We start from the raw sequence: 12,546 nt of genomic DNA, 5'->3' as shown, positions 1-12,546 counted from the left end.
ATCTGCCTCTATGCAGCCCCCATACATACGTCAGCCTCTTCGTACTCACATGGAAAAGTCTGACAAACAGTCTACCACTTCATAGATTTTCATTTCCATTGCAGTAAATTGGCATAGAAATTGGGATAACAAGGGGCTGAATTGATCTCGCCAATTTTATAAATATCATCCACATTACCATCTGAGAATTGATTTTCTAGTAATAAGGTGACAAGGATTCTTTCGGCTGCATATGTATTTGGAAAAAGCAAAATTCTGATCTTGTCTGAGGCACACCAATTAATTTTGCTTTTGTAGCAAGAAAAATTACTTACTTTAATGTCTAAGGTGGTATTGCTTTTGTACTTTTTCCAGGCATAGGTGTCTTGGCTGTAGGTAACATAAAAGTGATCCACATAGAGATGCTTAAAATAGTGGCGGACTCCCTGTGTAATTATTCCATGGACTAACATTGGTGTCTTTAAATCAACCTGGAAGCATATCACCAAGCCCAAGGTTAGAATTCAAAAATTGATTGAAAAGCTATATATTGATAAAAAATTTGAAATCTTGAGATACTACTTTGTATAAAATAGCAGAGTGCTTATCCCACATTAGAAATGGAAGGATGTAAGTATAGGTATAGGCAAGGAGCTGTCAAGGGTGTCCAAACATACCTCAAAAACAGTTCAAACTGCGGAAAGTGATTAGTTGGGCTTGTGCTTAATGTTCACTGGCTATGTGAGTGAATAGTCACAAAATTAGTGATAAAACCAGCAGCTCAAAGCTGACACCTTTATCTGGCAGGGCTTGTTTCTTTTCATTTGCTAATTTTGAATTGGTATATTAATGGAAGTAATAATGTTTCTATTTGAACTTATTGTTCCCTTTAATTTAGATGTTGCTCCTACTTGTATTAGCAATCTGGCATTGTTTTCCCTTGACAACAAATTGTTAGGTGCAGGTTTATCGTATGTGTATCAATATATGTAATAATGAAATAAATTCAGTAAAGTCTCCTGGGGACAATTGTACCTGAATCCATGGTCGAATTCCTTTGCCCCGCCATGCGTTGGTGAATCCAGAGTTGTGTAACCTTGCCAATTGCGGCCCCCAGTTCCCTACAAAATCCAGCAAGAGAGAAGCTCAGATACTCGTGACAGCTTTATTGTCAACTTGCCAGTTGGATAAACAGAGCTAGATAACAAGCTACCTCTTTAACCAGGTAGAATAGGCACAGAGGATGTGATCTTCCCAAAAGGGAACAAAGTCCCCGAGCAAACGTGATTAGTCATGTGTTTCCAGGCACTCACAGTGCTATTCAAGGCGACTTGCTTTAAATAAGGGGCCTAAATGGGAATAGTCCCATTTTTTACAATTTACTTGCTGGAACAAGAGATCAGTACGCCATTTTTAAATGGTGTCCCGATCTCCTAGGCCAACAAAAAAATTCGCACCCAGTCCAAATGCAAGATGGGAGTGGACCCCAACCAGCCCCCTTACCGCCCCCCACCCCCCCCCCCCCCCCACCCCCACCCCCCCACACACCCCCTAACCAACATTCACAGCGGGCAATCCTGGCCCGTTTGCATGTGGGTAAAAAATGGCAGCTTGGCACATTGGCAATGCCAACCTGGCACCCTGCAGTGCCACCATAGTACCTTGGCAGTGCCAGGCTGGCACCTAGGTGCCAGAGTGCCAAGTTGGCACTGCTAGGATTTCAGTTTTTGAAAGAGAAGGGGTGGATGAAAAATTCCTTTTGAGGTTGAGACCCCAGAGTCAGTTATTAACTTTTAGCTGACTCCAAATTAAAAGACTACGCTGCTATATATGACTTGAGATACCACATTAAAAGCATTCCAAAAGCCCATGAGGCTGTTAGCATTCTGGAGTAGCCAGTGCTAAGTGAAACAAGCATTTTGTTGCTATTAAGCTACATGTGCAAGGTTAGATTTTCCATTTTCATAAAGGTGAAGATGGCACAAAGGAACTGGCTGAAGTCTGCACCTTATATACACATTGCCCTCTCCTCCTTTGAACCTGATTTAAGTGAGATCATGAGGACCAAGAAGGTTGCCAAAGAGGGTTGCTATGTCCAACTGGCATGAATCGCAAAGGTTGGCCGGTGTGGGCTGGGAAGGTTGGCCGGCATGAGTCCCAAAGTTTGGTCAGTTGGCAAAAGTGGATCCCGGGAAAAAAGTTTGAAAAACAGTGGTATAGATAACAAGTTCCAGTGGATTATCTCTGTGAAATTGTGGCAGTCAGCTTTTCAGCCTGGTGGCGGCAGCATGAGGCTAGGTTAATTTAACCACCAAACATTATTGCCATTTTGCTGGCACACCTTACATCTGGAATGGCTTCCCTGCTCTGACCGATTTAAGATGCCATGGGGGTTTGATTGATCGCACCGGACACCAATTAGCATGTTTATAAAGATCCTACAGGTTTCTGGTACGTGCCTTTACCACCTGCTCGGAAGGAAAAGTTAAAATCAGATAGGTGGAGGGACCAGATAGCGGCACGGCGGCATAATGGTTAGCACTGTTCCAGACTGTCTGATTGGGTGATTGTCTGTGTGGAGTTTGTACATTCTCCCTGTGTCTAAACGGGTTTCCTCCGAGTGCTTCAGTTTCCTCCCACAGTCCAAAGATGTGCAGGTTCGGTGGATTGGCCATGCTAAATTGTCCCTTAGTGTCCAAAGGTGAAGTGGGGTAATGGGGATAGGGCACGGGCTTGCCTGGGTAGGGTGCTCCACCAGAGGATCATTACAGCCTCAATAAGCCGAATGGCCTCCTTCTGCACTGTCGGGATTCTATGATTCTATTCTATGATTTTATGGTTTTCTGGCAAATAATTAACTCAGGCCATTCATTGCAATTGTGCACCTGCCCAATTTCCGTCAAGCAGGTAAGGTTAAACCCTCCCCTCCAGCACTTCCCTAAGTGCTACAGGATTCAATCTTTTTAAAAATAGACGTTTTACTTACCTATGTGTCCAGATGCTGTGAGTTGTGAATCTACTATTCTTCCACTTGCTAGACCCAGGGGTACTCTGCAGTCTGAAATATGAAAGATATCATTACAGTCTAAGTTACCAACATACTATGATGTTTTGGTCCAATTCATATCTTACTTGTTGATGAGATGCAGTATTAAACTCACAGACTGCTTTAAATTAATTTCTCATAGTTTCTTATACCTGGAAAATGACTCATGTTTAGGAAGGTTAGGGGCCACTCCCTTCTCAGTGAGGGAACTAAAACATTTGGAAAAAAAGTTACCTTAAAGGCTATTATAAACATGCCACTTTTTGATGTGAAGAATCTGTTAACAATCCAAAGCATTTAATTAAAAATAAATATTTTAGATTAAAATGTCGGTGGCAGAACCTCAGGTAGTGTTCCAATCCCACTTTTGGCCAATTTATGTCTGAGGTGGGTCTTCGCTAGAGAGCTCTGAAACTAATCCTACTGCTCCCATCTCGCAGCATAACTCTGTATTCTCTTCTGCTTCAATCATTTATTTTTCCTGAAAAGATCTGGATGTGGATGCCCCGCCCCCATTTCTGGCTGACCCCATTTTTGTTGGTTGGAGGAAGGAGGAGAGAGACAGACGGAAAACGCAAGCTCAGGAGGGCCATTTGAAATTGGTGCTGAGTTCAAACAGACACTTTTGCTTTCCCTAAGGTTTCAATCCACAGTGTGACAGTCACAAATTTCGGGAACAGGTATAAGTGCTTACGCAGGGTAGATAATGTTCATTTAAGTGTTGTGATCTGAAGTTATTTAAATCACCATCCTTTAAAATTGAAAAAGCATGGTCGCAGCTTTCAATTGGAGTAAGAAAACAGACACCCTCTTGCTATAGAGTGCTCCAATTGACAGGCCATCTGGTGTAGCTCAGAAAATCATTAGTTACCTGTTCCTGGTGTTTCAATATACTTCATTGTTAACATACCCAGCTGAGCCTGTGAGAAATGCTTGGTTGAGTTTGAATGATCCAGAACATCATATCTCAGCAGTTATCCTTAATAATAACTTTGTCCTTAAGAGCATCCACATTATAAAGGATTGGCTGACAGCCCAGAGCAATAAAACCATTAGCTCAGCATGGAATCTGGTTTGATAAGTGAAGTGAATTGTTGACTTTTCTTGATTGACATTTTTAAGTGGTTATATTATGTTGTTCTTTCTGTGGTCTTTTTGTCAATGTCTCAATGTTTGGACAAGGTTAAGAGGTGTGAAGTTTTTGAAGCCTCAGTTATTGTTAAGTAATAGTTTGTCTGATCGATAATTTTATAGGGTTGTAGAAAGAGCAGTTTTTTTTACAAACAACATTTTATCACACTTGCCATTGTTAATTTATGGCTCATTGGTTAAGTACACGGTGCATACTGGGTGAATGGGCATGGAAGAGGCATGAATTGGCATTCAATTGGTATGGAGAGTATGAGAGGCCATGAGTTGTGGCTGAGGGGCATGAGTTGGCATTGAATTGGCACAGTCGCTATGTGGGGCTATCGATATGAGGGGGGGGGGAGTGGGGGGGTGAGGGGGGGGGGGGGGGGGGGGGGAGAGATGGGGAAGGATGAACTTACATTTCAGAAGTTTCCCAAATCCAAACTGTGGTTCACAATTCCTCTGTCCACATATGCGGATTTTCATGAAGGATAAACAGTGATCAGGAGAGCAACTTTGACTAATTTAGTTGTCCTTCTAAACACATTACATGGACACTGGAAGATCAATTGTAGGACACCTAGTATTGTAGTTGAGATGAGCTAACTCAGCAATACTGGGCATCAACCATGTGATCTTCCTTCTCACTGTTACTAATGATATAAACCCACTGAGTCATTGTCCTTTTAAGATGCACAAAGGAAATGGAATATTTAATATCACCAATTTAGGAAAGCAGATGGACTGTGTGGATAGTAAGCAGTGTGCTGTCAGATTTCATCACTGCCCTGACATAATGTTAAAATAGTCAATGCCATACAATGTGGTTTGACAGATTGAGAGGTGACAACACCATACTGCCTCGGTTAAGACAGAGAGAAGTAAACAGCTTGCTATCTGACTCTATAGTTTACATCAAAGACAAGAGGGATAGACATTGCAGTCTAAAAGAACAAGCCAGGGGCAATGAACCATGGGATCATAGGGAAGCTGACCCAACGCCATGGGAATTGCAGAGCGCAGGGAAATGCCTGCAATGGAACCAGCCAGTTCAGGAATGCAAGATGTGTGCTCCCTACCCACACCTTATCCTGCAATGGCAGATATTGCCAGTGCCAGGAATGGGGGCCCGGAATCCCAGAATCAGTGGAATCAAGTCTGCTTCTCCATGATCCGCCCGCCATTTGTAAATGGCTCTGCAGTCATCCTGGTTCCACGGAAATTTGGCCCAAATCCTTCCTCAGCTTTCCTATCTCCTACAATCTTTAGTCTTGTAAAACTGAATCTCAGCTTCGCCTAATTTACTGCTGTTAGGATCCAGAACCCTACTTCTTGATTCCTCAATCAAATTCCTGTCCCTGTCACATAATTATTCTGATCTTTGCAGTTAATTGATGTAGCTCAGTTGGCGGGACAGCTGGTTTGTGATGAAGAGCAAGGTCGACAGCGGGGGTTCAATTCCCGTACCGGCTGAGGTTATTCATGCCTCCTCAACCTTGCTCCTCACCTGAGGTGTGGTGATTTCAGGTTAAATCACCACCAGTCAGCTCTCTCCCTCAGAGGGGAAAGCAGCCTATGGTCATCTGGGACTATGGTGACTTTACGTTTATCTATTTATCTTCATCTACACATATTCATGATTAACGTGTGAAATTCATAAATATAAGAACTGCAAGGGTTAATGTAAAGTCTAAATCAACCCCTAGAGGGAGCTAGATATACAATTATAAATGACATTGATAAAAGCAAATTACTGCAGATGCTGGAATCTGAAACGAAAGAGAAAATGCTGGAAAATCTCAGCAGGTCTGGCAGCAGAGCTAACGTTTCGAGTCCGCTGACTCTTTGTCAAAGCTAAGACATTGATGCTAAGTGAGAGGTTGAAGAGAAAGCTAGAGAACAGGCTGAAGGAAAGATAGTGTGAGTGAGAGCAGATCATTGTTAATGTGATAGTGTAGAGATTAGTAGTGGATGAGTGTAGATAATATGATTATTATCAACTGTGAATCCAAATAAAATAAGTGTTGAATCCAAATAAGTAGTGTTAATAAATTTATAGCTTTGTTCAATTTAAAGCTATTTGTGGTCTTTGTGAACACTACGCCAGCCATCCTAAAATTAGCAACGCAAAGAACACCGCAAAACGCACAGGAGAATAATACCCACGGGCATTGTAGACGAGGAAAATAGCACGCATCCCTGCCTGTTGGTGTTCAGCAGTCTCACAGTCCACAAGCCAATAACCCACTTTGGCCGGGTACATTTCGATGGTTCCAAATGAACCTATGACAATGAACATAGTAAAATAATTAACATAATTTAAAAATTATAAAAGCAGAACACTACCAAATAAAACCACATTTAAAGGTCCTGCTTATAATAACAATATAATGTGCAGGAACTTTGGCTAATTTAGTTCCCCCTCTAAACTCAGTCCATAGGTACTGGAAGATCAATTGTAGGACACCTACCATTGTGGTTGAGATCAGCTGATTTAACCTGACTGGGGATCAAACATGTCACCTTCACTGTTACTAATTATATAAACCTGCTGAGTGATTGAAGAGTCATTGTACTTTTAAGAAATGGAAGATTTAATATCACCGATTTAGGAAAGCAGATGGAACGTGTGGATAATAAACAGTGTGCTATCAAATTTCATCGCTGCCCTGCCAAAATACAATGCCATACAATGTGGTCTGACGGATTGAGAGGTGGCAGTACCATGCTGCCTATGTTAAGACAGAGAAAAGGAAACTGCTTGTTATCTAATCCTACATTTTTCAGCAAGGACATAGAGGGATTGACATTGCAGTTTAAAGGAACAGGTCATTCAGGAATTCAGACATTAGATAATTATGGCATTAAAATTTGTTGTATAGCCTCTTACAAAATGGTACCTAATGTGTGGTACATCCACGTACACTCTCGTGAGGGGCATTGAATATATCAGAGTGTACTATGGTAACAGATGTAGTGTGTATCGGAGATTGTAATATTATGAAGATATGATGCTTAGCAGTTATATTTTGAAATACTCACCAGGAAATAATGTGTAAATACCCATCCTATGCTCTTTGGATCTTCTCACTGTAAAAGGTTGGCCGTGAAAATGCACACTGTAGATACCAGCAGATCCAACCATGTTTATAAGATACCAGCGGACTAATCGGTTCTGTGCCATTACCAGCCCCGGCAGGGTTTCTGCCACATGCCCATTGATAGCTGCAAGAAAAATCAAAGACTAAAGGAATGTAACTGGACATCTCTAAAGTACAGTCTAGAGTTCAACAGTTAAACAAGTTGGATATTCAACCACCATTATAACTCCATCTTGGATCAGCAGAAAACCTTTTTTCATTCATTCATTGGATGTGAGCTTCACTGGCTGGGACTAGCATTTGTTGCCCACCCTTAGTTACCCTTGAACTGAGTGGCTTGCTAGGCCATTTCAGAGGGCAGTTAAAAGCCAACCACATTGCTGTTGGTCTGGAGTTGCATGTAGGTCAAACCAGTTAAGGATGGCAGATTTCCTTTCCTAAAGGACATGAGTGAATCCGATGGGCTTTTATGATAATTGATGATAATTTCACAGTCAACATCACTGAGACTAGTTTTAGATTCCAGACTTATAAATTGCATTTAAATTCCACCAACTGTCATGTTGGGATTTGAACCCATGACACCAGGGCATTATCGTGGGCCTCTGGATTACCAGTGTAGCGACATTACAATCACACCAGCATCTACCCAATGTGGCCTCCCCAACATGCTGGCTTCTGACAGAAAACTTGAACCAACTAATTTTCTTCTCTTCAGGTCGAATGCCTGTTCCCAACTTGTTTACTTGAAAATCAGGCAAATGGGCCTAAAATATTAAATTTGTGATCAAAATTTGAAACATTAGCCAGCAGCCCACTCAATATCTGGAAATGAGGCTCCAATTTGCATCCCACTGACAACCAGTGGAGGGCCGCCGAAAGGTTGCCAAAAGGGGAAAAATAGAATGAGAGTATAGAGATATATAAAGACAGATTGTCAGAGCTTTTGTAACTATGTAAAGGGAAGAGTGTAGCTAAAGTAAATGTTGGTCTCTTAGAAGCAGAGGAAGGGGAAATTATCATGGGGGAATGAGGAAATGACAGAAGCATCAAACAAATATTTTGTGTCTGTCTTCACAGTAGAAGACACAAGTTCCAAACCAGATATAGAGAACAAACGAAGGGCTAAAAACTGAGGGAATTAAGGACATTAATATCAGCAGAGAACAATTATTGGCAAAATTTCAGGAACTAAATCCGGCAAATCCCCAGGACCTGATGGCCTATACCCTCGGACTCTAAAAGGGATATCTGCAGAGATAGTTGGTGTGGCAGGAATGATTTTCCAAAATTGCAAGATTTGGGAACAGTCCCATTAGATTGGAAGTCGGCAAATGTTACACCACTTTTCAAGAAAGAGGGAGAGAGAAAACAGTGAACTACAGACCAGTTAGCCCAACATCAGTTGTTGGGAAAATGTTTGAATTCATTATTAAGCAAATCTTAACAATGCACTTAGAACATTGCATGATTAGAACAAGTCAACAAAGTTTTACTAAAGGGAAATCCTGTTTGACAAATTTATTAGAATTTTTTGAGAATATAACTAATAGGGTGGATAAAGGGGTGGGTGTAGTACATCTAGATTTCCAAAAGGCATTAATAAGATGGCACACACAAGGTGTGGGATTCTCTGTAGCCCGACGCCAAAATCAGGAACGGCAATCGGGCAGAGATGGCTCCCGATGCCGGAATCAGGGAAGTGCCGATTTGATGATGGGTCGCGATGCTCCGCCCCTCCAAATCAGTGTCATCGGGCCGCGCACAGTCGCAATGCAGTTTGTACATCTTCAGCTGGCCCACCCACGATGATCTGCCTCGGATGGGCCAAGTTCCCGACGGTGCGGACCACGCGTAGTCCCAACGGTTGGGAGCCTGCTGTGCTAGCTGGGGGGAGAGAGGGCATGTGGTCAGTGTCCAGGACTGGCACACTCGACCGAGATCTATGCTGCTGGCCAGGGGGCTTCTGCCAGGGCTGGGAGAGTGGTGGGCGGTGGCTAGGAGGTGGGCTGTGGGGTCGGGGTCGGCGGGTACACGGTCCAGCATGGCCTGCGCCATTTCTTCTGGTGCGACTGGTGCGTGTGTGGGGGGGTCTAGGCATGCACGGCTGCAGCTTGTCAGCCCTACGCATGTGCAGCACGGGTCCCGGTGATTCTCCGACCGTTATCTGCATGTTCTGTGGGTGTTTCATGTGGCTCTGGAGCTAGCCTCTCACCGATACTGGAATCGGTGAGGGTTTTGCACCGATCTTCCCGTCGTCAAACACCACAGATCCTCTATTGGTGTTGGCACTTAGGCTCAGGAACGGAGAATCCATCCAAGGTTAATCGTCAAGATGAGGGCTCATGGACTTGGGGTATATTTTCGCATGGCTATAAGATTGGTTAACAGACAGAAATCAGAGGGTGGGCAAAAAAGAGTCTTTTTCAAGTTGTTAGGCAGTGAATAGTGAAGTGCCACAAGGGTACGTGCTGGTCCTTAGATATTTACAATCTACGGGTAAGATTCTCTGGCCTCCACATGGCACGTCTCTCGGCGGAGGTAGGGGAGCTGCCATAGGCCGGTGGCGGGATCTTATGCATGAACAGCGGAAGATATTGCCCTATATTAATAACCTAAATGAAGAGACAGAAAGTAATTGATGATTAAAGTTTATTGATGATATCAGGCTAAGTAGGAAGGTAAGCTATGGGGAGGAAACAGAGAGGCGGAAATGAGATATAAACAGGTAGGTGAACGGGCAACAATAAGGCAGACAGAGCATAACTTAGGGAAGTGTGACGTTATTACTTTGGTTATAAGAATAAAAAAAGCAGAATATGTTTGAAAAGATGTGAAACTTCTGGGAGACATTGTATGCTGGTACGAGCAACGTAGAAAATCAGCATGCTGCTGCAACAAGCAATGAGGAAAGCAAATGATACGTTGGCTTTTATTGCAAGGAAATTGGAGTACAAGAATAAGGAAGTCTTGCTACAATTATATAGGGTTTTGGTGGGACCACATCTGGGATACTGTGAGCAGTTTAATCTCCACACTTAAGAAAGCATGTACTTGCATTGGAGGTAGTACATAAGAACATAAGAACATAAGAACTAGGAGCAGGAGTAGGCCATCTGGCCCCTCGAGCCTGCTCCGCCATTCAATTAGATCATGGCTGATCTTTTGTGGACTCAGCTCCACTTTCCGGCCCGAACACCATATCCCTTAATCCCTTTATTTTTCAAAAAACTATCTATCTTTACCTTAAAAACATGTAATGAAGGAGCCTCAACTGCTTCACTGGGCAAGGAATTCCATAGATTCACAACCCTTTGGGTGAAGAAGTTCCTCCTAAACTCAGTCCTAAATCTACTTCCCCTTATTTTGAGGCTATGTCCCCTAGTTCTGCTGTCACCCGCCAGTGGAAACAACCTGCCCGCATCTATCCTATCTATTCCCTTCATAATTTTAAATGTTTCTATAAGATCCCCCCTCATCCTTCTAAATTCCAATGAGTACAGTCCCAGTCTACTCAACCTCTCCTCATAATCAGTGAAGGTTCACTCAATTCGTCCCTGGGATGAGGGGATTATCCATTGATGAGAGGCCAAGTAAATTGAATTTATATTCTCTGAAGTTTAGAAGAATGAGTGCTGATCTAATTGAAATCGAAAAGGTTCTGAAGGGGTTTGATAGTGTAGACATTGTTTCTGCTGGTTGTGGAGTCTAAAACATGGAGGCAGAGTCTCAGGATAAAGGGCTGATCATTTAGGACTGAGATGAGGAAATGTTATTACACTCAAAGGATTGTGAATCTTTGGGATTCTCTACACCAGAGGTTGTGGTTTGAATATATTTAAGACTGGGATAGACAGATCATTGGTCTCTCAAAGAATTAAGAGATATGGGTTGGAAAATGGAGTTGAAGCCCAAGATCTGTCCATAGAATCCCTACAGTGCAGAAGGAGGTCATTCGGTCTATGAGGTCTGCACTGACCCAGGCCCACTCTCCCGCCCATACCCGCAACCCCATGCATTGATCATGGCCAATCCACCTAACCTGCGCATCTTTGGACACTGAGGGGCAATTTAAAATGGCCAATCCACCTAATCTGCATACAAACAAGGAGCAGGAGTAGGCCATTCAGCCCCAAATGGACAACTTCACATTTACCTTTGTTGAAACACATCTGCCGCAGTTTGGCTGACGCTTGTCTCATTATAACTTTATACCAACATCTAATCTACTTACTATGCCACCAATTTTCAAATCATCAGTAAACTTTATTTGACTCTCTATTGTGTTAAATTGGTCATCAGTAAATATAAAGACCAGTTAACAGCCCAGCACAGGTATTTGGAGACCAGCCACCTCTTACTACTTTGAGTTTTCGTCCCTGTTTTGGTGAGTTTTGCCACAGTGGAGACGGCCCCCCATTGGCTGCCAGTGGGATCTTCTCGTTCCGCTGAAGTCAATGGCAATTTGTATGGCTCACTGACTGGGTCCTGCTGCCAGGGTCCCACTGCCAGGGTGCCCACTGCCAGGGTGCCCACTGCCAAGGTCCCACTGCCAGGGGGCCCACTGCCAGGGAACCCATAGCAGTATCGACTTCAGCCGGACCAGCCGGCGTTTGAGCAGCAACTTTGTAATTGAATATAATAAAAATAGATAGTGCGTTTTGGCCAATTTATGCAATTACCCAATTGAATCAAAGCAGATGATTATAACCAAAGATAGTTTGCAACTTGAGTTTTGCGCCTCAACGTCTATTGAGCCATCTACCAGAAATGATACACATTATGGGGGAAATTGTGATCATGTGCCCTCATGCTCAATTATTAAGTTCTGCCCATGCCAAACATTTTTGTATTCATTCAAAAGCTGAAATTAATTGATGAACCCTTACCGTGAAATTTATTGTTGTTTTGAAATGCAGGGTCCTCTGGCCTGACATGACAAGGGGAATTGCAGAACATTTTGATGTTGTCTTCTAAGTACCAGCTTTTGTTTTCATCAAACGTCATGAAAAGCAGGGAGAATTCCTGAATCTTGAGCTTCCCATTAGAGATTTTGTGCAGCGTCCCTCTTCTACAGATGATTAGAGGACCAATCAAACCCGTATGGATGTCTCGTTCCTGATTAGAAAAATAGCACAAAAATGTGACTCTAACAATGCAGCCTGCACCATGTGACCCTTTGTGCTTACAGCAACAGAACCTTCTTCTCATTCAGCAGGATGAAGCAAGAGATTGTTTCAATGGGAAGCTGAACAGCAGAAAAGCTCAACTTAGCTTGAAAGACTTGAG

General features: G+C 42.9%; 1 protein-coding gene across 1 annotated transcript in view; it reads right to left on the bottom strand.

Moving 5' to 3' along the window:
* f8 (coagulation factor VIII, procoagulant component) overlaps positions 1 to 12,546 on the bottom strand; it is a 98,124-nt gene that overhangs the window by 14,041 nt on the left and 71,537 nt on the right. The window contains exons 16-21 of the mRNA XM_038775925.1: positions 12,147 to 12,375; positions 7,199 to 7,381; positions 6,323 to 6,439; positions 2,966 to 3,037; positions 1,015 to 1,100; positions 315 to 470 (exon numbers count right to left, since the gene is read on the bottom strand). Coding sequence (XP_038631853.1) covers positions 315 to 470; positions 1,015 to 1,100; positions 2,966 to 3,037; positions 6,323 to 6,439; positions 7,199 to 7,381; positions 12,147 to 12,375 — 843 coding nt within the window. The remainder of the gene's footprint in view (positions 1 to 314; positions 471 to 1,014; positions 1,101 to 2,965; positions 3,038 to 6,322; positions 6,440 to 7,198; positions 7,382 to 12,146; positions 12,376 to 12,546) is intronic.

This window comes from Scyliorhinus canicula, chromosome 17 (assembly GCF_902713615.1).
Source record: "Scyliorhinus canicula chromosome 17, sScyCan1.1, whole genome shotgun sequence".
In the NCBI taxonomy this organism is placed as follows: Eukaryota; Metazoa; Chordata; class Chondrichthyes; order Carcharhiniformes; family Scyliorhinidae; genus Scyliorhinus; species Scyliorhinus canicula.
This window is presented reverse-complemented; position numbering and strand designations above follow the sequence as displayed.